The sequence below is a fragment of the Balaenoptera ricei genome, chromosome 2 (assembly GCF_028023285.1).
Source record: "Balaenoptera ricei isolate mBalRic1 chromosome 2, mBalRic1.hap2, whole genome shotgun sequence".
NCBI classification, from domain to species: Eukaryota; Metazoa; Chordata; class Mammalia; order Artiodactyla; family Balaenopteridae; genus Balaenoptera; species Balaenoptera ricei.
The window spans coordinates 156846053-156873173 of record NC_082640.1 but is presented as its reverse complement, the minus strand read 5'-3'; the positions used below and the strand labels follow the sequence as shown (position 1 = coordinate 156873173).

Below are 27121 nucleotides of genomic sequence, written 5' to 3'. Positions count from 1 at the left end.
GATGCCCAAACTCCCTGGAACCCAGACCCCAGGCAAAGGCATGGACTATGTGTTCTCCTTGTTCCAGGACCTAGCACACACCTGACTCCTCATTTGTCATTTCCCTCCCTGCCTGGCCCTGCCAGCCAGGAAATCTGACCATGGCAATGAGGCGGCCTGGGAGCTGCCCCAGGGGGCTGGTGGTAAGGAAACAGCAATTGCTGCCTTACCTGTTGGCTGTCGGGTCCTTGCTTCTTTCAGGTAGTAGAGTGCTTTGTCATAGTCTCCAAGGTGGTAGAAGGCCACACCGGACCGGTAAAGGGCCTTGAAATTCTCCCCTTCTTTCTTCAGGACTTTGAGGCAGTACTCTTTGACTCGTTCATAGTTCACCAGCTCAGCCTGCAGCAGGCAGGCTACAGAGGAAGGGAGAAAGAAGGGAAAGTGCCATCAACACAGCAGCAGCAGCCTCTGAATGTCTGTCTTTGGTTTTTCCTCTCTGACCAGAGAAGGTTTACGAGTGCTGGGGTTTATGCCATGGAGTTTGTCATCAAATAATCCTGGGTTCTAGGATCCAGTTTCACCTTCAACAAGCTGTGTGACCTTGAGCAAGTTACTTGACCTTGTATTATGGATTGAATTGTGCCCCCCGCCCCCCTCAAAAGATATGTTGGAGTCCTAACCCCCAGTGCTTTACAATGTGACCTTATTTGGAAATAGGGTCTTTACAAAGGTAATCAAGTTAAAAAGAGGTCATTAGAGTGGGTTCTAATCCAATCTTACCAGTGTCCTTATAAAAAGGGTACAATAGACTGAATGTTTGCGTCCCCCCGAACATTCACATGTTGAAAACTAATCCCCAGAGTGATGGTATTTGGAGGTGAGGTCTTTGGGAGGTGACTAGGTGTTGAGGGTGGGGCCCTTATGACTGGGATTAGTGCTCTTATAAAAGAGACCCCAGAGAGCTCCCTCACCCCTTCTGCTATGTGAGGACACAGTGAGACAACAGCCATCTATGAACCAGGAAGCGGGCCCTCACCAGACACTGAATCTGCAGTGTCTTGATCTTGGACTTCCCAGCCCCTAGAACTATGAGAAATAAGTGGTTGTTGTTTGAGCCACCCAGTGTGCAATACTTTTGTTACAGCAGCCCAAAGAGACTAAGACAAATGAGAAGTTTGGACACCAAGACAGACACACAGGAAAAATGATGTGAAGAGACACAGGGAGAAGATGGCCACCTACAAGCCAAGGAATGCCTGGGGCTACCCGAAGCTAGGAGAGAAGCACAGCTCTCAGAAGGAACCAACCCTACCAACACCTTGATCTTGGACTCCTAGCCTCCAGAACCATGAGACAGAACATATCTATTGTTTAAGCCATCAGTTTGTGACACTTTCATTGTGGCTACTGTAGGGACAAGCCACAAGAGGCAATGATAATACTAACCTTGGCCAATATTTGTCAAGTGCTTCCCTTGTGCCAGATGCTTGCTTCATTGCTTTACTTGACTCACCTGATAGAATCTTTGGGATACTATAACAAACGTCCAACTATTATTCCCATTTTACAGATGAGGAAGCTGAGGCCCAGAGAGGTTTAAGTAACTTCCCAAGGACACACAACATGAAAGAGGCAAGGCTGAGATTTAAATCAGAACTGTCCAGCTCCAGAGCCCAAGTTCCCTACTGAGCTGTTGAAGGGATTATATAAAATGACGGCACAGTATTTGACACAGGGCTTGGCACATAGTAAGCACCCACACTGTTACTTCATGTAATTATAATTCTTTGCAGCCCCTGCAATCCTGTGGCGACAACTGCCTCTGACTTTCCTCAAGTTCTCTTCCACACGTTTGTCTCTGCAGTCCCTGGGAGCAGGGGCCTCTGATGGGCTAGTGACCAGCCTTCTACAGAGCACACCTCTGGGCATGAGAGACCTGGGGGTCCCAGGCAAGAGGAAGCTGAGGCTGGCAGGTGCCTATGTGGGGCTCCTTCCTATTCCAGAGTCAGTTATCTCTGAGTACACCATGTCCCCCTTGAAGCTTTCTCTCACCAGCGATCAGTCACAGGGCCAGGGCTAGGGCGAGGGTGAGGAAGTTTGTACCCTTGAGAGTGAGCACCTCCTTACATATTGTGCCCTAGGGGCCTCACTTGCCTCACCCTAATCCCAGCCTTGCTGAGCTACCTCGGTCTCCATTCCATCCCTCAAGCATTCAGTAGGCGTTGACTAAAGGCAAAGAGGGATGTCAAACACACTGGAGGAATTTTTAAAAAGGGGGTGGGGTGGGGTGGGGGAAGGGCACCTGTCTGCTTCTTCAAAGTGAATGAAAACAGACTGAGGAGGTCAAACCGCTGCTTCCTGCCAAGACCTGGCTGGTGGGACGTGGGAGGGTGCTGATGCGCTGCTCCTTTGCACTCAGGTTCCTCCCACATTGGAAGAACCATCCTCGGGATAGAGGCAAGTCACTGATTTTAATCTTCAGGGGTCTAACTTCAGCTGTTTTGATCCCTTAAATAACTTCCCAGGGACGTGAACTGCTGACCAAGAGACCAGATCTTTCATTGGGCATTTTAGACAAAAAAACAAAAAACCCCCAAACAAAAAACATCCTTTTGCAGGCTGAGTTGGAGGTATGACAACCAGGAAGTGGCAGAGAATCAGCCCAGATCTGGAAATTGACCCATCACGTTCCACTCGCTACAGGGCAGGAAACCAAACAAGTCGACAGAAGCAGCAGGCTGCTAACCCCGTGGGCATGGGCGTGGGTGGCTGTGGTCTCTGAGACACGCAGACCTGCTGGCACACTAGGGGTCCACCCTGCCGAGCTGATGCCACCAGCTCCCTGCCCTCTCTTCCCTCAGCTGTGGGGTGGAGGCCCCCCTGCCCCCCTGCTCCACCCCGATGCTGCTGGAGTTTGCCTTGGTGATTTCACAGCTCTGCCGACAGGGAGGGGTTCTGTCATGAGGTTCCTGCCTGGGAATAGGGCCTCTACACCCTGTAACCTGCCAGGCCCCACCTCCCCTGTGGTCTGAACCCTGGTCCACAGCCAGGTCTCACAGTTCACACCAGATCTGCAGGGGAATTCCAGACATTTTCACTGAATGAGTCCTGGAAATCGATTGCTATCCTTCTTTTGCCCAAGGTGGGGGGATGGTGTGTGAGGGGGAGGACTTTCCCATTTCCAGGCCTTTTTGCTTCCCCCGGCCCCAGTTTTAGACATTCAAAAACTGTTTTTTAAAAGAAACAAAGATCCATTTCCTAGACTGCTTAGGTCAGCAAACAGAAGTGTCTGAGGATGGAGGGCTGGACGGGAAGAGGGCTCTCAGCTGAGAACAGAGGACACGAGATGGCGCGTGGAAGCTTGGACAGGAAACCCTTCAGTTCTGGGGGCAGCTGTTGGAGCCAAGTCTCACACAGGTAGCAGCCAGTGAGGTTCCCACTATAAATATTTTAAGCTGGGTAATTTTTTTTAGGGGGGGATGTCCTGTGCATTGTAGGATGTTTAGCAACATCCTTGTGTTCTACCCACTAGATGCCAGTTGTGACAAGCAAAAAAAATGTCTCCAGATATCGCCAAATGTCCCCTGGTGGGGGGCGGGGGGAATCACCCTTGTGTGAGAACAGTTGATGTAGGTGGAAAGGAGAAAAAGCTTTCTATGTGGTGGGGGGGAGGGAGGGAAGGATGGAGGAAGGAAGGAAGAAGGAAAGAAAGAAAGAAAGAGAAAGGAGGAAGGAAGGAAAGAAAGAAAGAGAGAGAAAGAAAGAAAGAAAAAGAAAGAAAGGAAGGAAGGAAGGAAGGAAGGAAGGAAGGAAGAAAGAAAGGAAGAAAGATAGAAAGAAAGAGAGATTATGGCTTATTTGAGGAGGTTTGAGTAGCCAAGCCCAGCTGGAGCAGAGAGACTGAAGGGAAGGGTAAAAGGGAATAAAGCTAGAGAAGCAAGATGAAACCAGGACACACAGACCCTTCTGGTTCATGTTGAGGATCTGGGACTTTATTCTTAGGGCGAGAGTGGATTTGGATGATAAAATGATGGTGACTCGGTTGACTCAGGCTGAGGCAGAAAGGCAGGAGAAAGGGATTCATTCAAACGGCACCCAGGAGTCAGAACTGACTAGCATTAGGGAACCCCTGAAATATGTCCCCTCTGCTGTTACACTCATGTGCTTAGAGCCTGTCATCCCAGGAGATCCTAGATTGCCATTTTGGATTCACTGATGATCCACGAGTTTTCTTCCACATTGTAGCAACCTGGTCTCCATTTGAAATAAGGTTTAAAATACGAGTCTCTGTGCTCTACGATACAGCACAGATCAACATTCTAAAGAGTACTGGGCTGGGAATCAGAAGAGCTGGATCCTCGTCCCCCCTTTGCCACTAGCCAACATTAGGAAAATCACTTTCCCTTTTGGGGCCTCAGTAAAAACGAGGGGCCCACATTTCATTGAGTAATCTCTACCATCCGTTTCCACCTAACAGCCTGTGAATATAAATGTTCGCCACTTAATAGAAGGATGAAATTGTTTCACTGGTTCCTCTTCAAAAGGACTTCTGTTCTATTACTTTTGGTAAGGCATCTTCTGCTGGAGATGACAATCAGAACTGGTGAGGCAGCGATTGAAGGGCTTGTCTAAAACAGTTCTGCTATGTGGAGATTTGTTTTGGCACAGAGACGGGATTATGTTCGGATGTGGTCTTCCCAAGCCAAGGCTCCGGGGCGGGATCTTCCCTGCAGGGCGTAAGCACTGCCACTGTTGGCCAGTCCCAGCTTAGGAGACAGTGGACTTGGGAAGGCAGGCCTCGGGCTGGCTGGAAAGGGAGCTTGTTCTTGTCCATGGCCTCGGCTCTGAGTATATATTTGGCTTCAAAGATGCAGTTATTAAGCGGCAGATGCCCGGTGGGGAGACATGTCCAAAGTGGACATGTGGAGATGGGCCCGGGCTCCCAGACCACCATTTCTAGAAGCTCTTTTCAGAGAAATATTATGAACTTTCTGGTCTCTGGGTCTTCTGACAAGTTTGAATAAATGCTGCATCCTGGAATCAACCAAGCTGTGGAGAATTAGGACAAGCTTCCATTCATACTTGGAAAGGAGTGCTAGAAGGGAAACTGCCTTCCCTGAGCCTAACATGGTGGCAGCAGTAGTGGCCAGTGCAACTTACAAGAGAAAGGTAAATTTGGAGGACAAAATTGGGGTGGTAAATCCTCAATCACTCCTCCCATGTGGTGATTCCTCTTCCATTGCCAACCTTGGGTGGTTAGGGTATGATTTTATGAAAAGAGCTTGGCAGGCTTTCTTAGCTCCGCAGAGGAGTCTGCAGTAGGAGAAAGAGAATCAGCAACTTAAACAGCCCCAAGCACTCACACACAGAGACAGAGGAAATCATAAGTTTGATGTTCCCCAAGGCAACCACACCGAGACCACAGGCTAAAACATGTCAGGCTCTCCTGGCTCTGGCACCTGTTTTGTTTCTGTTTTTCCTGGTGCATGCAGGGCATGGTGACAGCCCGGGCAAAACGCCACTTGTTGGCATGAGATGAAAGGAAACTGGATGGGAGGAGGAAGACCAAGTTCATGTAGCCATTGGTTTTCTTCTGACAGCCGATTCACTACCATTTGCCCTTACCTGCTGGACGGGAGGGAAGCCTGGGCTGGATGGGAGGGAAGGAAAGACCCATCTGGGGCCAGGAGTGAGGAGGGGGAACCCGCTGTTAGGAGTTGAATTGTGTCCTCCCAAAAAGGTATGTTGGAGTCCTAATCCTCAACACCTCAGAATGTGATCCCGTATAGAGAGAGGGCCTTTACAGAGGTGATCAAGTCAAAATGAGGTCAGTAGGATGGACTAGGGTCCATTCAGTACGACTGATGTCCGTATAAAAAGGAGAAATTTGGACACAGAGTCAGACACACAGAAAAGATGATGTGAAGAGACACAGGGAGAAGATGGCCACCTACAAGCCAAGAAATGCCAGAGGCTACCAGAAGCTAGGAGAGAGGCCTGGAACAGATTCTCCCTCACAGCTCTCGGAAGGAACCAACCCTACCAACGCCTTCATCTTGGACTCCTAACCTCCAGAACTGTGAGACAGTGTTTCTCTGTTATTTTAAGCCATGCAGTTTGTGGCGCTTTATGATGGTGGCCTTAGGAAACTAATGACCACCTTGCTGGTCATTTCTTTGGGAAGTGGGCCCAGGAATTGGCTATTATGTTCCTGGGGGAAATTTTCCCAAACCAAATTATTTGATCCATTTTCAAATTGATTTCAAAGGGTGCTGGCATAGTAGTCAAGTGGAAAGAGCTTGGATCAGGATAGAGGTGACATTCAGGATATTTAACAACTGGTATAGGTCCTAAACACACTGAATAGGCACATGGGATTGTGCCAGTTCTGGGCTGTTCTGGCTGCACGTCAGTGCTGGATCTGGAGATACAGTCCTAGGCTGGAATCCAAGCTCTGCCACGCACTAGCCCAGGCCCTTGGGCAGGTTGCTTCATCTCCCTCGGTCTCCTTCTTCTCATGTGTTAAATGAAGATAATAATACCTATTTTGTAGGAACTCTTGTGATGATAAAATGAGGTAATTAATGTTTGTTTTATGCCCCACACAGCGCTGGGCACAAAAACTGATTCTCATAAATGCTAGTTCTTTAGGAAATCACTGGTCAAATGTGGTTTCCCCAGCAACGTGTTATGTTAATCAGAGGAAATTTCCATTTTGAATCCTACACACAGTGCAGGAAACTACAGCTTAATTTAAAGCCAATTTTCAAGAATAGGTCAGATATATTTTGGAGGGTAATTTAGAGGGTCTTTCTTTCTTTCTTTTTTTAGCATCTTGATTCTTTTTTAAAAAATTGAGGTAGGGACTTCCCTAGCGGTCCAGTGGTTAAGAATCTGCACTTCCACTGCAGGGGGTGTGGGTTCAATCCCTGGTGGGGGAACTAAGATCCCGCATGTCACGTGGTGTGGCCAAATAAAATAAAAAATTAAAAATAACAAAAAAAATAAAATTGAAAAAAAGTTTTAAAAATTGAGGTAAAGTTGACATAACATGATGTTTGTTCCGGGTGTACAACATGGTGATTTGATGTTTGTATATATTGCAAAATGATAGAGGGTCTTTCTGTGGCAGAGCAATGGGAATGTAGTGTGTGCAGTGAAATGATGGGTACTTTTACTTATTAAACTTCATATCCAGGACTGTTATGACCCACCCAATTTTACCTTTCCATAAAAGTACTGATTTTCCTCTCTGTGTACACGAATGCTTACACTCAGTGTTCTGAAAACAACTTTCTTCTCTTGATTTCTCTCTTTTTTTTTCTTTCTGGACATTTATGTTGCCTCTACATTTTAGATACTGAAGTAACTTTATGATAAATATACTCATGGAGGTTTTGTTTATGTTAAATATAACCTATAATCCCAGGGTTACAATTACTAGGTCAGGGTGTGTGACCGTCTGCGTGGCCTTTGCCACGTAACACACAGATCTTTCCCCTTGACAGTGGCTGTTTACTTAGAGCCTTGGGCCCTCCCAAACGCCTAGGAATCTTCATTTCAGAAATAATCTATGTTTGGCTTGCTTTTATTTCACTGGGTTGTGGGGAGGGCCAAGAAGACAGCTGGGAGGAGACGGGCAAACCCCAGTTTGCACAAAGAGATGTCTACTTTCTAAGGGAGATGAAGAATTTAGGGGTAAGGCAGACCTGGGTTCTAATCCTGACTACCCCTGGCCAGTTATGCGGCCTTAGAAAGTGACTGGCCCTCTCTAAGACTAGTTTCCTCGCCTCTGAAATAAATACAGCAACTCTATCGAACTCACCGGTCTGTTCTGAGGATGAAGTGAGAAAGTGCACCACAATGCTGGATGCAGCGCTGGGCCCACAGCAAATGCTCCGTGGACATGAGCTGATTCAAAGATCAGCAAAAATGCTCCGCCCCCAAACCTGTGCAGCGAGGGCAGAGCTCATCCCCGATTTCTCATTTTTCCTTTCATTGTCTCGGATGTACATAAACTCACACTTGCCCCAAATGTTTCCCACACCTAGGTTTGATGCTTGGTTTTACTTACCAGTTTTCCTTTCAAAAGTGTGCTCAAAGGTGTGTTTTCCTATTGCGGGTGGGTGGGTATATGCAGAGAACAAGATAAAAGCAGCTTTGCAGCCAGAAAAGGGGGCTTAGGGAAAGAATGGGGTAGGGTTCTGGGACTATTTTCTTTTCATTTATAGATTAGACAGCCTCTGAGTCAACAGTTGGTTGTACCCTCCCCCCACCCGTCTACATCCCTAAACTGCAGACGTGAATGCTGCCTCCTGCCTGCTCTCAGCCCTTTTCTCATCACGAGTGGATGATTGGGTACCACCGCCGATATTTCACTGACAGCTTTATGGATGGGGTGGCAGACAGACCCAAAGTTGCTGGGCTCCTCTGGAGTCCTAATAATTTGGGAAAGCTAGGAGCTCTAAAAGCCAGCTGTGGCAGGAAAATGAATAGGCCTGGTTCCTGACTCTATAGGGCATGAAAGAGCCTTCAAGAGAAGACGGAAATAGTTTTACGGAGAAGTTGCTGGCCAGTTTCAGTGCCTCTGAGTTAGTTGATACAAGACAATGTCCCCAGCACCAGCGTTCACCTGGCATCCTTGGGTTAAAACAGCTCGCCTCTCAGAGGTTCAGTTTTGAAGTGGGTAAAAATGAAGGTAATTATGGCTGCTCCCTACCTTGAAGGCTTGTGAGCAGGATGAGAAAAGCCAGGGTTTCCCAAGGGCCAGACCCTGACATCTGATGAGAACCCCACAGTGTTTCTCATTAAATCATCCATGCTAACTGATCATCATTAGTTAACATGGAGATTCTGGAACCCTGTAATCCACATGTTTTTCTTAAGTCTATTTTTTTTTGGCTGAGCCGCACAGCATGTGGGATCTTAGTTCCCCAACCAGGGATCGAACCTGCGCCCCCTGCGTTGGAAGCGTGGAGTCTCATCTACTGGACCGCCAGGGAAGTCCCTGTAATCCACACTTTTAAAAAGTCCCCAGTGAGCACCTGCAGGTGGGCCGTCTCACCTGAGCTAGTACTTTACATTCTACCATTTTCGATGTATGTTTCTTCAGGAACATCTACTGGTTAAACCATGAGAGCCCAGGATAACCATGGGAGGCCCCAGGATTACCCACAAGGGCAAACAGGTCCCAGAAAGCCATGCCCTAGAGCCGGGAAATCTGCACATGTAGACAAACACTGTTCTCCGACAGTCAACATGTGACATTTTGGGTTCTTTCCTTCTTAGTGATTAGAGATTTCTGACTGGCGAATAGGAGCCCAGGCCAAGGAAATGAAGAAACAGGGAAGAACGCTGAGATGCTTCATGATGAGCTCAGGAGAATCTAGCCTTGCACCATGGGCAGTATTCATCTATCCTCCCAGAAGGGTAGTAAGAGTAAGAGCAGGTAACCTTGATCAAGCATGAATTGGCCAGGGAGTGTTCTAAGCATTAACTCATTTAATCTGGACAACAGCCTATGAGGTAGGTTCTAGTATTTTGCCCATTTTCCAGATGGGGAAACTAAGGCCCAAGGAAGTTCAGTCACTTGCCAAAGGTCACAAAGCTAATATGCATCAGGGCCGGGATTTGATTCTAAGCCATCTGTCACCTGAGACCGCACTCTTCAGCATTACCCACAGTGCTCTCCTAGAATGTTCAACTGCCTATAATGAATTTTAATTCAGTTCCTTCATTAGACAGCTTTGAGGCTTGAGTTCTGCTTCTTGCCAGGTGCAACTGTGGGACCCTGTTGGTACCAAACTGTGCTCATTTTATTTGTATACTTTATCTGTATACATCTCATTTGGAAGCTTCCTATATAACTCTCTGGGACCCTCTACCCCTCTTATGTCTCGGCATTCAAAGACAAAAACAAACAAACAAAACCAAGTGCAGAGTTTCCACCAAGGCTTCTCTTTTTTAAGTCCTAAAACCACCTGCATCTCCAATTCCATTGAGAGTCGGCTGTGATCCTAATAGGGCTGACATGACACATCTCTGGTTTCTTCCTGAAACAACATCCATCTTAGCTGCTGCTGGCCAGACTAACACCAACAGTATTATTTTTTAATTGAAATTTTTATTGAGATAATATTAGATTCACATACAGTTGTAAGAAATAATACAGAGATCCCTTGCACCCTTTATCCAGTTCCCCCAATGATAACATCTTATAAAACTATAGTATAATATATTGACTACCATATTGACACTGATACACTCTGCAGATCTTATTCAGGTTTTCCAGCTTTACTTGTACTCATTTGTGTGTGTGTGTGTTAATTCTATACCATTTATCACATACGTGGTTTCCTCTGTCTACCGCCAAAGTTAAGTTACAGAACAGTTCCATCACAGGAGGGATCCTGTTGCCCTTTTATAACTACATCCATGTCTCTCCTGTATCCCACCTCCTTTTTCACCCTGACGACCACTAATCTGTTCTCCATTACTAAAATTTTGTCGGGACTTCCCCGGTGGCGCAGTGGTTAAGAAGCCGCCTGCCAATGCAGGGGACACGGGTTCGAGCCCTGGTCTGGGAAGATCCCACATGCCGCGGAGCAACTAAGCCCGTGCACCACAACTACTGAGCCTGCGGTCTAGAGCCCGCGAGCCACAGTTACTGAGCCCATGCACCGCAACTACTCAGCCCATGCGCCTAGAGCCTGTGTTCCGCAACAAGAGAAGGCACCACAATAAGAAACCCACGCACCGCAACAAAGAGTAGCCCCCGCTCGCCGCAACTAGAGAAAGCCTGCGCGCAGCAACGAAGACACAATGCAGCCACAAATAAAAATAAATAAAATAAATTAAAAAAAAAAATAAAAATAAAAATAAAATAAAATAAAATTTTGTCATTTCAAAGTGTTACATAAATGGAATCATATAGCATGAAGTTGTTGAGAATTAGCTTTTTTTTCACTTAGCATAATCTTGAGATAATCCCCTTGAGATGCATCCAAGCTGTTACAAGTATCAATAGTTCATTCCTTTTCATTGCTGAGTAGTATTCCATGGTATGGGCATACCAGAGTTTGTTTGACCGTTCATCTGTTGAAGGACATCTAGGCCATTTCCAGTGTTTGGTTATTATGAATGATGCTGCTATGAAGAGTTGTGGACAGCATTCAGTCTCTCACCATTTAGTATGATGTTAGCTTTAGTTTTTTTGGTAGGTGCTCTTTATCAAGATCAGGTAATTTCCCTCTATTTCTAACTTGCTGAGAAGTTACCATCTTTCTAATACCTGTGAATTATAGTACCACCCTCCCTAATGGTAACGCTTTCACAGAACATGTAGGGTGGTCTTTTTCTAATGAGGCCAGATCTACAGGTACAGTCATCAAGTGAGTCCTTTTGTTTTCCAATGACTAAAATAATTTTTCACAGCCACAGACTCAGCTCATGCCCATCATGGCAGCTATTTATGACACATACCTTCTTTGCTTTCCAGACAAGCATCTGTAAACCCTCACACAGCAAAACTACATCATACTGGTTTACACATATTGTATGCTCAGTAAGTAGCAATACCAAATATTTATATAGTGTTTCATGACTCACTTGACCTTGACAGTGACTCTGGGAAAATAGGTCTTATTAGTCCTGCTTCCAAGAGCTGAGGCTTAAAGAAGTTAAGTGATTTGCTAAGGCCATTTGAGTTTTAGGGAAAGAGCCAGGACTGTCTAAGCCCAAGCCCACATTGGTTCCACTCCAGCAGAGTTGGTGGGTAAAGAGACCTGGACTCACTGATCCCTGAAGGTCTTTTCCAAGTCTAAGGCACTGAGAAGCGATGACAACTTCCTGCTGACTCAGGAAGCCAGCACCCTTCAAGTGGCAGTATCTTCATTCACATCATTCCTGCCCTGCCTGGCATCTAGATAGAGTTCCCCCATCACTGCTGATACTGTTCCCATGACCAGGAGTCATCTGGCTTTATCTCATGGGCTAAATCTCCTCTGATTCCATTCACATTAATTTCTGACCTTCTATTTTTCCAATCTAGCACATGCTTACACTGGATTCAAATAAACATTGCCAAGTGTTTCTTTTGTTTTGTTTTGTTTTAGCAACATTATTCTTGGAGGTCTCTTTACACCATTCCCAAGCTGCCCTTTGTTTCCCGCCCTTCGAATTCTTCACATGGATGTCCCCAGCATTCAAGGGCTGCTGCATCCCTCTCACCATCACCACACAATCCTGGGTACAGGCTCTTCGTAAACTTATTCGATGAGGATTCATTCATCACAGCCTGTGCCGGGGCTTTGTAAGGAAATGGAGAGCATTCAAAAGATATTGATATCTTCAGGGAGTTTATATTCTTCTTATTCACCCTCTGTTGGCCACTACTTGGCTGTGAACGTGGCAGTTGAAAGAGCTCAGGTGAAAAACCAGTGTAAAAATCTTATAAGCTAAAGGCTTATGTTGACAGTCCTTTAAGGGATATCGAAATCTGCTCAAGAGAGTTGTAATGCCAAAGCCTGAGGTCAGCTCAGCCTTTTGGTGCCTGTCACATGCTCCTGTTCATGAGGGAAGGAGCAGACTTGGGTGCTACAGCAGCATACTTACAACTTCTCCCATCCACGGCCCCCAACTCTTATCGACTTCCTTGTAGTATATACACAGAGAGAAGTGGAGTAGTAGGAAGAAAGTAGGACAGGATTACTGTTTGTCTTCATTAACACCCTTTCTTGGGTTAGAAGTGGGACTTTGGAAGGGCCAGTTGGGCCATCTGGAATATGACAATGAGTATATACCCAGAAACATTCAGAAGAAACCCATTGCCTGATAGTATCTTTACCTTGTTGGCTCTGGCCAAGGACACATGTCATGCCCATTGGCAGGAATTCTGAGCCAGGATGGGAGAAAATCTCAGAAGCCAAAATGCCATCTTGTTCTCTTTTTAGACTTTAAAAAATACCTCTCCTGTTCTGATCACCTCTCCCTCCATCCTTCTGTGACCCCAGCAACATCTCTCCTGTTCCTATTGCCTCTCCTGCCATCTTTCCATGACACCAGGGCAAATACCACGTAACCAGATACGTTTGGGGATAAGTTAGTTAACAGGCACACGTGTAGCAGAAAGAGCACCTCTGTGGCCTCTCTGTGGCAGCACTGTGTGTATTAGCAAAGTATTGGAAATAACTTAAAGATCCATCAGCAGGAGACTGGTTAAATAAATAACAGGGCATTGGTATAATGGAACATGACACGGACATTAAATCATACTGTAGAAAAATACTTAATGACACTGAAAAATGTTTTTAGTGTAAAATATTGGTGGAAAAAGTTGTGAACGTTTGTGCAGTACAACTTGAATCTTGTGAAAAATAAATGTGTGTGTGTGTGTGTGTGTATCAGGGTGAAGACTGTGTTATAACAGGCATCAGAATTCCTTTTAGGGAAGAAATTATCTTTTTTTAGAATACCCTCATCAGCTGTGATTTTATTAAAAAAAAAAAAATCACTTCTGCCCATTATGTCTTCAAAGAGAGCAGTGGGGGAACCTGGGAGGAGAGATGCAGTAAAGGCTTCTGAAGGGTTTACTGAGCAGAAAGCACTGGCTGTTCACGGAACACCAATCTGGAGAGACCCAGGGTCATGAGAGGACTCTGGGCATTATGGTAGAGGAGTGCCTGTAAGGCGGGATTAAAAGGAGGCTCCAGGGGACATGGCTGCTAGGGCTTTTATTCCCAGGACACCTGATCAAGCCAGGGGCTTTCCTCATCCGACATGAGGAAGGCAGCTCAGTAAACTGGTGCCAGCATAAGACACAAGGGGACAGGCAGAGCAGGCGTGAGGCTGCCAGCTTAGCAGCTTCTCCCTCTTGCAGGGGCCTTGCCTTCCTCCACAGCCTCCTTTCCCCAGCGCACCAGTCAACGCTCTTGCTTGTGAAGATCCCCAGGGAACCCAGCTGATCACAGCACGCATCTTCTCTTCCTGGAACATCCTTGTTCTCTGCTCTCAGACTCTGAACTGGTCTAATTTGTGAGAGAATCTGAAGTTCTTTCCCTACTAGTTCAGTTCAAAGAACGGGTCAGAGAATCCTGGGGCAGAGGATGGAAAGTGGCAGAGAACAAACACCGTCTGAGGCTTATTCGCTTGCACAACCTCAGGCCAGAGACATGTCTGCCTGGAACCCAGCAGTTTCTCATTCATTCATTCATTCATTTATTTATTTATTTATTTATTTATTCTTGGCTGTGTTGGGTCTTTGTTGCTGCACGCGGGCTTTCTCCAGTTGCGGCGAGTGGGGGCTATACTTCATTGTAGTGCGCGGGCTTCTCATGGTGGTGGCTTCTCTTGTTGCGGAGCTCGGGCTCTAGGCGTGTGGGCTTCAGTAGTTGTGGCACGTGGGCTCAGTAGTTGTGGCGCACGGGCTTAGTTGCTCCGCGGCATGTGGGATCTTCCTGGACCAGGGCTCGAACCCGTGTCCCCTACATTGGCAGGTGGTTTCTTAACCACTGCACCACCAGGGAAGTCCCAACCCAGCAGTTTCTAAGTGTTTTCTGGACCGCCTTATATTCTGAGAAGCTGGAAGCAGGCAAGGACCTCAGGGTCCAAAGGCCCTTGGTTCTGCTGGAGCTCAGCTGCCCTTCAGAGGAAGCCTGATGGGTTACTTGTTCACCCAGCCCCGTGGGCCCAGGTAGGAAACATCCATACCAAAGGCTGTTGGTTCACACCCTGCTTGCCTCCCCTGCACTTAAGAGCTGAAACTTGCTCTTAAGTGGCTACAGTGCAGGGGAGGCGAGCGAGGTGTGACCCCTCTTTTGCTCACTTGCTTCCCATAGTCCCCCACAGCCTCCCTTGCTGAGTCCTTTCTCCTCCCCTCTTGCACACTTTCCCGCCATAGTGCCTACCGGAGTAGGAGTTAGATTTACACACAGCCATCATCTATTAAGCATCTGTTACGTGCCAGGCACTGTGCTAGGCATGCGTGCATGTATCCTTTAATTTCAATCACCATCACAATCCTGTTTGGTGCATACTACTACTCCCACGCTATAATGGAAACAGAAGCTTGTCAAGATTAGGACCATCCCAAGGTTAACGGAGGAGTCGATGGGAAGTCAGGAGTCAAACCCAGATCCTCTTACGCTAAGTAAAGATCTTTTCCATCAGGCCACCTTGCCCTACAGGTTTTCTGTTCCTCTGTGCTCCCTTTCTTCCCTCCCATCTTCACTGGCACACACAGGAACGCAGCCCTTCTCTCTCTCTCTAGGTATCAGAGAAAATTCCACACAAGTTCCAATGACCCAGTGGCACCTACAGCCTGAGGTTCGGGTCCATTCAGGAAAGGAGCTCAGTTCTGACTCAGCAAGAGCAGTAGGCCCAGAATCACATCCCTCAAATGCTCAGATCTGGCCCGGACTCCTCAGGGCTCTCCAGTCTTGAGTCAATGGTGGCAACCCTCTGAGATGCTATAGCTTAGCCAGCAACTGTTCCCTGAAACTCTTGGCCCTGCCACTGGCAGTCCATTTCTTAAAAGCTTTTTTTTTTCCCCTCCATCAGAACTTCCTGGCCTAATACAGCCAGTCTTGCCAGATTTCTTATGGTGAATGACTGCCTGAAAGTCTGAATTTTGGAATAATCTGAGAAGGTCTAGCAGCAGTAGGTAATCTCTGGTGCCATCAATTTAGATTCCAGGGCCCAGGCAATATCTTATAGAGGCTTCCAACCCCTACTCTGGTTTCTCTCTGAGACCCTCTGTCTGACTCTATCGTCCTGGGAGACTGCCGTTTACTTTGGTTTACCCTCAAATTTGCAAGGTTACCTTGGAAATCTTAGTTGAGATCTTTATGCTTATTTGTCAGCACATATCAGTAAACTGGAACAAAAGGGAGCTTGTTTCCTGTTTCCTTCCTAAATCTGGTTGCTTCCAGAGGAGAGAGGCTAGAGGGGGGAGAGGGGAGCTAGAGGGTCTTCAAAATCCTAGACGGTTCAACACTTCTGAAAGGGGGACTTGGAGGGCATCTGACCCAACACCAATTGTTTACATATGAGGAAACTGAGGCTTAGAGCAATGTGACTTTTCCAAAGTCATGGAGCAAGTTAGCAGCAGGGTCTAGATTAGAACCCTGTTCCCACAACCACATGCCATGTTTTGAGGAGAACACAGTGGCTTTGAGATTTGGGCTGTGAACAGCCATGGCAAGTATCCAATAAAGATCTGATGAGTGAGTGAGTTTCCTTCTGGGTGCTGTGTCTGAGCTACTGATGGGCAGGATTTCCTAGACTCAGGGGCCAACGAGAATCTTGGACATGGACCACCCATACGGTCCCTTCCTCCACACCAGCGGCACATCACTAATGCTCAGGACCAGTTTGTGTCACAAGCTCTGACCCAACTTTCTTCCCTGCCTCACCAGCAGATTCAAACCGTCACTCACGTGCTACTGAGTCCAAAGGGGTGTCCCCCTACTGTGGGGTACCATGCTGCCAGGATCCAGCCCTATGTGTGCATTGGGGTGGAGGGCAGTGCAGAAAGGATAAGTCATATTATGGGATACTAAGAGAAAGTTTGGGGCTTGGGATAAGTTTGCTTGACATCTTTGGTGTCACAGTCTGACAGGATTAGACAAGGCACAGATAATATCCAGAACGGCATTAAAAATTATGTGTATAAGGTAGGTTTTCTTCGGGAATATAAAAGAAGAAAGCAAAACTACCCATAATCTTTCTACACAGATAATCCTGTCATCGTTTTTCTTAAAAAATAAAAGTAATAATGCATATACTTAGAAAAGTCATGCGCTATAGAAAGATTTAGAATAAAAAGTTAAAAAAGGACATGGAGGAACCTTAAATGCATATGACTAAGTGAAAGAAGCCAGTCTGAAAAAGGCTACACACTGTATAATTCCAACTATAGGACATTCTGGAAAAGGCAAACTATGGAGACAGTAAAAAGATCAGTGGTTGCCAAGGGTGGGGTGTAAGAGATAAAGAGGCAGAGCACAGAGGATTTTTAGGGCAGTGAAAGCACTCGGTATGGTACCACAGTGATAGGTACGTGTCATTATACATTTGTCTAAACCCATAGAACGTACAACACAAGAGTGAACCCCGAAGTAAACCATGGACTTTTGGTGATCGTGACGTGTCAGTGTAGATTCACCAACTGTAACAAATGTACCACTCTGGTGGGGAGTGCTGATAACGGGGGAGGCTAGGCATGCATGGGTGCAGGGAGTATATGAGAAATCTCTGTCCCTTGCCCTCAATTTTGCTGTAAACCTTAAACTGCTCTAAAAACAATGAAGTCTTAATCTTTAAAAAAAAAAAAAAAAAGTGAAAGTCTCTCCCCAATTTCTCTGCCCAGTCCCTATTCAAGTGAAGTGAACAGCTTCACTTGCATGGTATCAGATAATCTTCTTGAAAGCAAGTACTGTACTAGAGTATATGTTGATGCTAGTTTATATCTTTTTTCTTTTTTTAAACACAAAGCAAATAAACACTGTTTTGCATTCTGCCTTTTCACGTAATAACAGATTTTGGAGACGGATCTCTATCAGTCCACACGGAACTCTCCCATTCTGGGTAATGGCCACCCAGTTCAGAAAGAATGGAGAATTATTCTTTCCAGAGCTGGAAAGGACCTTGGAGATCCTGGACTCCAACCCTCGGTTTTTAGACATCAGAAAACTACGGCCCAAGAGGTAAAATTCCTTGACCCAAGGCAGCTGGTGAGTTAGAGACGGAACTTGCTGCCCACGTCACTCTTTACCGAGTCGCGCTTCCGCTGTGTCCTTGCTGGGGACGTCTGAACACATTCAAAGAACATCCCTTGCATTCTGCTCAACAGAAACACTTTTGTTTTACTGTATTAGCAAGTGCTTTTTTTGGTGGAGTACGTGCATTTGGGGAGCAGTTTTTTTGTGTGTGTTTGAAACAAAATGGGAGAGTCAGCCTCAATAGATATTTAATTCAGAAACCACGCATCAAGAGGGTTTTCCTGGTAGGTACTACTCAAGTATCCCTTTTGTCTTAAAACTGTTAGAACTAAAGGTGGAAATTTCCTTCATTGGGCAGTTCCCACTTTTTTAAAAAAAAATTATTTATTTTTGGCTGCGTTGGGTCTTTGTTGCTGTGAGCGGGCTTTCTCTAGTTGCAGCGAGCGGGGGCTACTCTTCGTTGCGGTGCGCGGGCTTCTCATTGCGGTGGCTTCTCTTGTTGCGGAGCACGGGCTCTAGGCGCGCGGGCTCAGTCGTTGTGGCTCGCGGGCTCTAGAGCACAGGCTCAGTAGTTGTGGTACACGGGCTTAGTTGCTCCGTCGCATGTGGGATCTTCCCGGACCAGGGCTCGAACCCGTGTCCCCTGCACTGGCAGGCAGATTCTTAACCACTGCACCACCAGGGAAGCCCCAGTTCCCACTTCTTATTTCTATTCTTTTTTTTGTTCTCCTAAATATCCCTGCCCACTTAAAAGGATAATTTACAGTTCGAATACTTTGTAGTTTATAAAGTACATTCATACGTTATCTTCTTGCTTCTCACCCTTATCTTGGGAGTCAGGCAGGCATGATTATACCCATTTAATATGTGAGGAAACTCAAGACCAGATTAAGTTCACATATGTAGCAAATGTGCCACCAGCTGTCACACGAGTCTCCCTCAGTTCCCCTCCCACTAGACACAGGGCCAACTGGTCTATTTACTGCTGGGTTTGGGGGAGGGGTTGTTTTTGTTTCTTGGGAGATAAGGTTTTGGCTCACAAAGTTAGAACTTATCAGCCAGTCATAAAAACACAAACTAAAAAATAAATACGACTTTACAGGATGTTAGGAGAGAAAATGTTCCATGCCACACAGAATAATACTGTGTCCAATCTCGTTTAGCACTTAAACCAGAACATATTTTTAAATGATGGTATCATCACTCTCATGACATTAAAACTGACCAGGTCTGGAGTAATGCATCTGGACAAGTCCAGATGTTATTCTTCTAATGGGTCATTTCCCGTCATTGTATCCACAAACTGGTTACTGAAAAGTAATGGCTGAAATGAATTCCTACTCTTAGCACATCCACTTAAATTTCTCAAGACCTCTTAACTGGAATTCACACATTCTGGAGCAAAGGGGATAAAAACTAGGGGGAGGTATGGGTGGGGCTTCTGTAAGCCTCTAGGCTCATTAGAAATTATGACTCATCAGATTCTCATTCCTCTCAGGTCACCTTCCTAGTGACATAGAACCTGGTTACAGAGAGCAGGACAGTTTTTCCATGACCCAGGATGGTCATGGAATGGGAATCCTAATCACACAAGGCACAATCACGGTAAAAGGAATAACTTACAGAAGACAAGACTGGAGGATGGGCAAGCGAGTTGCCCTAAAAATGTCAAGGCTTTTCCTTGTTACAGTGATGAGATGTATTTTTTGTTGCTTCAAAAGATAGATAGAATATGGCTGGATCGACAGAAATTTCGAGGAGGAAAATTTTAGTACCTAAGGAAGAAACTTCTAAAGATGGAGGTTGTGGGGTGAATGGTTAGGACTATAGTCTTTGGAATTACATACCTGGCAGATGAGAAATCCCAGATTGCCACATACTACTGCGTGACCATGGGCAAGGGACTTAACTGTTCCAGCTTGAGTTTTCTTTCTCACAAAATTATACAGGTATATATGTAAGTTCATGAAAGGCAGTGACCTTGTTCTTTATGTTTACTCCTGTGTTCCCAGCCCTCAAGTCCGAGCGTCTAGCACCTATTAGTTGCTCAATGAATATTAATGAAATGATTGAATTTCTTGGATCCTTAATATGAGACAAATGCTGGAATAAGTATTTTCATTCCTTTCAAACACATTTATGGAACATCTACTGGGGGCCAGAAGCTGGGCTTATCATGGTAGTCTTTACTACCATTATTGTTACTGCTATTATTATTATAGTTGTTGTTTTGTGGTGGTGGTTATTAAATAAGTCACTATAGGTAGTGGTGACTATCCCTATTTTTGGAAGTGCCTAAGCTCATGCTGATAACAAGGTGGTAATGTTGACAAGGAAATTCACACACCTCTGTAAGGTATGGAGTCATAACCAAATCTGAAATCGTAATTCTGGTTTTCCATAACTCTCGAGCTAGCTAGTTAGCACTTCCTTAGCACTTTTGTTCTTTTCACACAGACACACTGTGGAAGGGAAACCTTTGCTCCACAAGCTTCCTCTCTGTAAACCTTGTCTGTAATTTCAGTGCTGTTTTAAACTCCTTTTGGCCGAAAGAGAAGAGAAGGCCCACTTGGATATATTTCAACCCAGGATTCTTCTAGTTCAAGTCAGCTCTCCTTGGCACTACATATTCCGCTTCCTTTTTTTTCTTTTTCTTTAATTGAAGTATAGTTGATTTACAAATGTTGTGTTAGTTTCAGGTGTACAACAAAGTGATTCAGTTTTATATATATATTATATATATATATCTCATACTTTTTCAGATTCCTTTCCCTTATAGGTTATTACAAAATATTGAGTATAGCTCCTACATCCTGCTTCTTTTTAAAAAATATTTGGGAACTGTTGGTTTTGAGTCCTACCAGACATGGCATCATTTCATTGCTGATATGAAAATGTGTATGTATATTTAAAAGGAAGATAATGAGCTTTACACTGCTTATGATCATTTCAAGGCCATATGAACACCATGAGGAAGACTAAACTCTTTTAATCTTCTGTAGTATTATCTTTGGCTTTTTAAAAAAGTTTGTTTGTTTTTGCTGCACCACGTGGCTTGTGGAATCTTAGTCCCCCAACCAGGGATCGAACCCAGGGCCCCGGCAGTGACAGCAACGAGTCCAGTCTTAACCACTGGACTGCCAGGGAATTCCCCTATCTTTGACTTTTTAAATGTCTGGTACCACTGTCCATGCTGGAGCTGTGCTTGCTGCTATGTAATTAGGAATGGACCACACTAATCGCGTTGGTGATAATGGGAAACTCTGGTCCCAGCATGGACATCTGATTTCCCAAAGCCAAGTATCTGGGAATTAGGAAATTGCTGGTTGGCTTGTTGGTTGAAACATTTGATTTTCATCCTAGCTCTCCGGAGGAGGCACAATCTGGTGACGAAAGCAAAGAGCTGGCAGGAGAGAATGTCCCATCTGAAGGTCACTCCCAACCTGTGACGCTCTGTGAAGCTTTTGGCTGCTGCATACCTTGGCTTTCCTGTCCATCCTGCAGCCAAGTCCCCTTGCCTTGGATGGGGCACTCCCATGCCTTTTGGCTGTAGGGACTCTTACTTCAAGATATCTTAGAGAGTTTCTGGCTACGAGCCACCCAACTCACTACTTTTGCAGGTAAACTAAGGAACTTCAGAATCCACTTTAGAAACTCAGCCCAAAGTCTACATTCAGAATATTCTCTCCTTGAAAGCATTCTACAAGTTTCAATTCTCACATCCTTTCTTGGAAGATGATCTTTGAAGCCACATTTACAAGCTTAAGATTTATCGGCCAAGGGGCTGCCTGAGGAACAGCCTCAGGTTAACAATGGCTTGGCCAGTCAAACTCTCCCATCCAGATGGCAGTACCTTGGCTGAGCATCTTAGCATGAAGCCCCTCTTCTTTCCCCTCCTTTGCCAGTTCTTATCCCAACAATTCATCTTCTGGCTACCAGGTTACTGCTTGTCTCTAGCTCTTGGCCTCTTTTTTTTTTTCCCACTGAGTTCTTGCATTTGTAATTTATCCATCTTCCTGCTTGTTTCTTTGGTTCCCACACCAATTTCTGTGGGGTACCTTTTGTCTTAGAATCTGCCTCAGGGTCTATATCTAATTCTGTCCACCTTAGGTGTATACGCTCAGTCATCTTCTGGTGTCCCATTGCAGGGGCGGCTTTAAGGGTGCAGTCACATAAGACCCATGCTCAGAAGGGCCCTGTATTTGGTTTAATGCTCTGCTGTTGACTTCTTGAAATTCTTAATTATTTTATCTTTGAAACTGTGTTTTGTAAGTGAAGCCCGACTGGATAATGGAGCATGAAGTTGAGCAGAAGACAGAGGTACAACTATTCTTTGCAGGCCCATGTAGTATATAGCATTCACGATGCCCCATGAGCACAGAATTCCAGTGGATCCACAATGCAGGGGAGTTCAACAAGCATAAGTAAGAGGGTCAGGTCAATAACTAAGCAAGCACACACATTGACAGCCCAAAGAGGCCAGGCTTTCCATTCAACCCAGAAATTGCTTCAAATGCAGAAAGAGAGCAATAGTGTTCTAAGAAACAAAAATAACCTAAAACCCCATCACATCCTTTCTTGCTTAAGTGCCCTGTACTAGCCAACCACTTATGCTGAAAATGATGACAGAGGAGGAAAGACTAGGGTAGGAGTATGCAATAGCTCCTTTTCCTTTCCTTACTCATCAGAAAGCCAAGACTGGTAGAAAGTGCACCTATAAAGTATGCATATAAAAAGTGAAATAAAAGCAGTTGAGTTTGTTTTGTCAGCATTTCCATGGTTCCAGTAAGAATAAACTACATATGCATGTACAAGCTACGAAACGTGAATTGTATAACTTACATGATTCATATACCAGTTAAGTGTTCTTATATTTCCACTTAAAACTGGCATTGCACACTATAAAGATGAATAGTAAATTCATGCCAATAATTTAAAATTGTAATTTTCTTGAAATGACATTAAATAGCAGATAAAAACACCATTTCCAGTCGAGAGAGAAACCATGAAAGAAAGGGAAAAAACTTTATCTTTTAGAACTTTTAATGACAACTTTCTCCTGCTTTTTTGAACAAGGAGCCCCACATTTTCATTTTGCCCTGGGCCTCACAAATTATGTAGCTGGCCCCAGTCCCATGGCTTCAAGACACGTCCACAAGCACTGATAAAGCTGGCTCCCATCCAGGCCTTTTTCTTGCGTGACTTCTTTAGGCCTTGTCACTCCCCTGTCCTGGGACTTTCAGTTGGCATCAATGGATATTATCTGCCCCTTTGGTAAAAAACAAAACAAAACAAAAAAAACCCTGCCCAAACATAGCTCTAAATGGATGGGAAAATGGAGGTAAAATGATGTGGTAGGGACTTATACAAAGTCACAGGGTATGCCAGGAATAGGGACATAAGCTGACTCTTGTCTAGCCTTCAGATCCAATGCCATGGCCTGTCAGCACCCATCTCCACTGTGGGCATTTGAGTCCTGAACATCATTTGAAAATACCAACAGAGTCATGCATTGCAACCTTTTGATCAAACCCAGCTGGGGCCACTACCGCCCCACAGGAACAGCTGTAAAGCAAAAGGTTCTGTCCTTCAAGAGGTTTTGCACAGAACATTCCAAGGCCCCAGGGGAGTCCTGTGTCTTGTTCAAGGTCAGTGGGAGTTGATCGACAGGCCAGTACATGCTTCTTTTGCAGCCTTGGTAAGAATCACATGCCTACATCTGCCCAGGCAGGATATCTTTTCTAATCATTGTATCAAAGTCATTAGAAATTCTGAAGGAAGAAGATGCTTCTCATTTCCTTCCTTGAATTTCTTAGAGAATAAGACATGCAAAATCAAATCTGGGGGTCTTGCACCCCTGGCCAGATCCCTACTAATCAGAAGGAACTCCAAGCCAGAACAGACCACAGCCACAGGCACTTTGCACATTGCCTGCACACCCTTCAAGTGGTCACCTCAAGTCATCCAAATGGATTTTTAGGTTAACATCTCTTAGCAGATTCTAACTGCCCCCTTGCTGTTCTCTTGGAGCCTTCCATGCAGAGTGCAAGGGTCCACTGAACCTAGGTTTCCTCCCGAAGCCTCATAATAGTCTTTTGTTTGGTGCTGAGATGCCCTTAGCAACACAGCCTAATCCCCCAGGTGTTTCTGGGCTAGTTCATGTTGCTTCTAAACCCCAAACCTCTCCCTCTATGCACAGCTGTGTGGAAGGACAGATCCTTGAGAGAACCAACATCTTCAGACTGCTCTCTCCTGAAGCCCACTGGGTTGCTCAGCCCCACACTGCAGCCCCAGTGGAAGGGCCAGTTGTCTTTTTGCTGGAACAAACTTGCAGTTGCTGTCTCCTCCCTTTAATCAGGCACAGAGGGTGGGGAGGGAAGATTATCTCATGGGCCACGCTGCACTGTTCTGGTTCTAACAGCAATAACAGTGATCATCTTTCTTTCTCTTTCCATCAAATGCTCATTGTAAACATACATTTAAAAATTTTAGGTTGCCATTTAAAATAATCTTCACAAAAATATTTTAGTGAAATGTAAAAATGCTCTGACACAATGGCAAGTGGGAATAAAAACAGGATACAGGAGGTCCTTAGCTTTGTAAATAGTTTATGTTTAGCTATAGAAAAAAATACAGGAAGGAAATATATCACAATGGATTTCTTTAGGTTGGTGGGATTAAAGGTAATTTTGTATTTTCTAAAAGAAAACACATTTTATAGGTAAGCATTACTTTTATAATCCATAAATTATTAATATTCATAAGTGGTAAGCACCCGAGAAGGCAGCAGAGGGGGAAATCTGCCATTGCTACTTTCCATTCTCTCACCACCAAAGTTTTCCAAAGTGTGTGGAGGGGTGGGTATGGAAGTGGAGGAACCATCCAGATCTTAGCCCTGCCCTGAGCGGGCTGGCCTGACCAAGGACACAGCTTTGGTTTCACCTTGGAAATGTAACCACTTCTGGGGTAGAAAGTAGGCGGTGCTAGCCATCGGCTGGCAGCCAAAAGCATGGGGTGAGGGGCAACCCTAGAATGCCCATGGAAAACGCTAAATATAAGACTCTATTACCACTCTGAAATCACTGCATTAGTGACCCAGAGAGCCCCCTCCTCCACCCATGGCCACTCTGCCCTTTATATTCATCAGGCAGTAATGAATATGCCAGAGACTTACGGGAAATAAAGGGAATCATGGTGTACCTTGTGATGGCTTGAAATAGTCCATCTATGCTGTATTCCTACTACTTTATCTGCTGCCGTTATTACTAGTACTGCTATCAGCACCACCATTTCCACAATTGCTACTACTACTATTATCATTAATCCTTTAAGTTTGTAAACTACTTAACAATCTACAAAGTGCCTGGGCTTTGCCTGATTAAAGATGACACTGGACATGCCGTTATGGGAAGGCAGAGGTAGGCTGGCACTAGAGATCTCAAAGGGCACAGAGCTGACTGGCACTTAGGAACAGAGCAGAATTATTCATACATTTTTTTTCATCCCCCAACTGTCTGGGCCCCAGACAAATCCACCGTCCCCAACCACACCCATTCTCACAACTTGACTCTGCTACAACTGTCCAGAGCTAGTTTAGGCAACTTCAAGGGTTAAGGATTAGGAGTGATGGCCCTTATCTGGTCAGAGGAACTGGATCATGCCCAGATCCCACCAAGTGGGGTGGGAGAAGAGGAGAGAGAGTGTTTTTCAAATATAAGGCCATTGCCTCTGCCAACATCTTCCACTTTCTCACATGAAAGCCCTGGAGTGACCCAGACTCCTCCGGTTTTAGAGACTTTAAAATTTTCTTTGCCAAAGTTAATTTTTAAAATGCCCGACTTTGACCTTAATCCCCAAAGTGTGCTCGCGAATGTATACCTCACCTTCTCATCCCAATAAAAGGGCTCCGTTTTCCTCAAGCCTAGCAGCTAGCTGGTGTGAGAACCAGTGCTACACGGAGCGAGGCAGGGAGGAGAGTGAGAATGCAGCACAGCTCAAGCCCAACCTTGGACTAGCTTTCCTTTGAGATCGCTCTCTTCACCTGGCAACGGCGGCCCCAGCAGAGCTCAGAGAGAAGAAAGTGCATTTTGGAATCCATTTTGCTTGAGATGCTGAAGGCATCGTAGCAAACTGCCCTTTGCTACTGGGGCCAAAGGAACTTAGGGAAGGACTTGACTCAGAGGGATGCGGTCAGCTGCGGGGAAGGCGAGGGCGAGTTCTGGTGTCAACGACCCCTGAGGCAAGCGGCCACTGGGCATGCGGTGGGTGCGGGTGGCCCACCCTGGCTGCTGCCTCCTGCATTTGGACCCAGGGCCACTGGTGAACAGTAGTAGGAGTAGCAGTTGTCGCCAGGCCGGCTGGGTCCCCATCTCTCTGTCCAGTTATTTATAGGCGAGATTTACGAGGATGCGGGGGAGGAATGCGAGATGACAACGAGTTTCGGAAGGTATAATCCTGAAAGTCACACTTTTCCCAAAGCGCCCCCCTCCCAGGTTCTCCTTCCCAGAGCGGCACGGTCCCAGCGGGGGCGTGTGCGTCGCGGCGCGCCGCGGCGGTCGGCTGCGACCCGGAGGCCCGGGGCTGGGGAATGGGGACCGGCGCCCGGCGGGAGATCGGGAGGGCAGGGGGAGGAGGGGCCGGGGGCGCGGCGCGGCTCACCTGCCAGGCTGTTGTAGCAGTCGATCTCGATGGCTTCCACCGTCTTGCTCTGCTCCTCCGAGAGGCTCCCGGGGTTGGGGGCCCCGGCCTGGGAGGCCGCGCGCGAGTCCCGCTCCCGTTCCCCGGAGGCCGGCAGCAGCCCCTTCAGCTCCAGCAACGCCCTGTGGTATTTGCCGATGGCTTCGCGGAATTTCTTATCCTTGTAGCACTGCGCCCCTTGGCTCTTGAACTCTTGCGCTCGCCGGATGAACTCGGCTGGCTCCGCAGCCGCGCCACCCTGGCCCCGCGCCGGGGTCCCTCCGCCGCCGCCCGGGACGCACAGCGGCGGCTGCGGCCGTTGAGCCTCGCCGGCTGCCGGCGGGCTCGGGTTCCCCTTGGCCCCGGCCGCCGAACCCTTCCTCTCCATTCGGTCGCCACCCGGCGCCCAGCGCGCGCCGCGATCCGCCCGCCGCCGCCGCCGCCGCCGCCGCCGCGCCCTCCCGGGTTTAAAAGCGGCGGGCGCCGGCCCCACGCCTGGCAAGCTTGGCCGCGGCCGTGACACCCCGCGGCGGTCTGTCGTCCCGCACTCCCATTCTCCTCGCCAGCTGCGGGAGGCTGCTCTCTCCTCCTCCTCCTCGGATTGCCTTCCCCTCCTTCCCTCCTCCCTCCCTCCCTCCCCCACTCCCGCGCCGCCCGCCCTCCTCCTCGCCCTCCTCCCCTCCCTCAACCTGCGGGCGGTGGCGACCTGGCCCTCGCGCGCTCCGGGGCTAGCGGTGTGGGGGACCGAG

The 27121-nt window shown here is 46.6% G+C and overlaps 1 protein-coding gene across 1 annotated transcript in view; it reads right to left on the bottom strand.

Annotated features, from left to right (window-relative positions):
* The window catches only part of TTC9 (tetratricopeptide repeat domain 9), a 29842-nt gene extending 3061 nt beyond the window's left edge, over nt 1-26781 (bottom strand). Inside the window, exons 1-2 of the mRNA XM_059914529.1 lie at nt 26355-26781; nt 210-392 (exon numbers count right to left, since the gene is read on the bottom strand). Coding sequence (XP_059770512.1) covers nt 210-392; nt 26355-26760 — 589 coding nt within the window. The 5' untranslated portion in view covers nt 26761-26781. The remainder of the gene's footprint in view (nt 1-209; nt 393-26354) is intronic.
* Nucleotides 26782-27121: the final 340 nt, after the last annotated feature.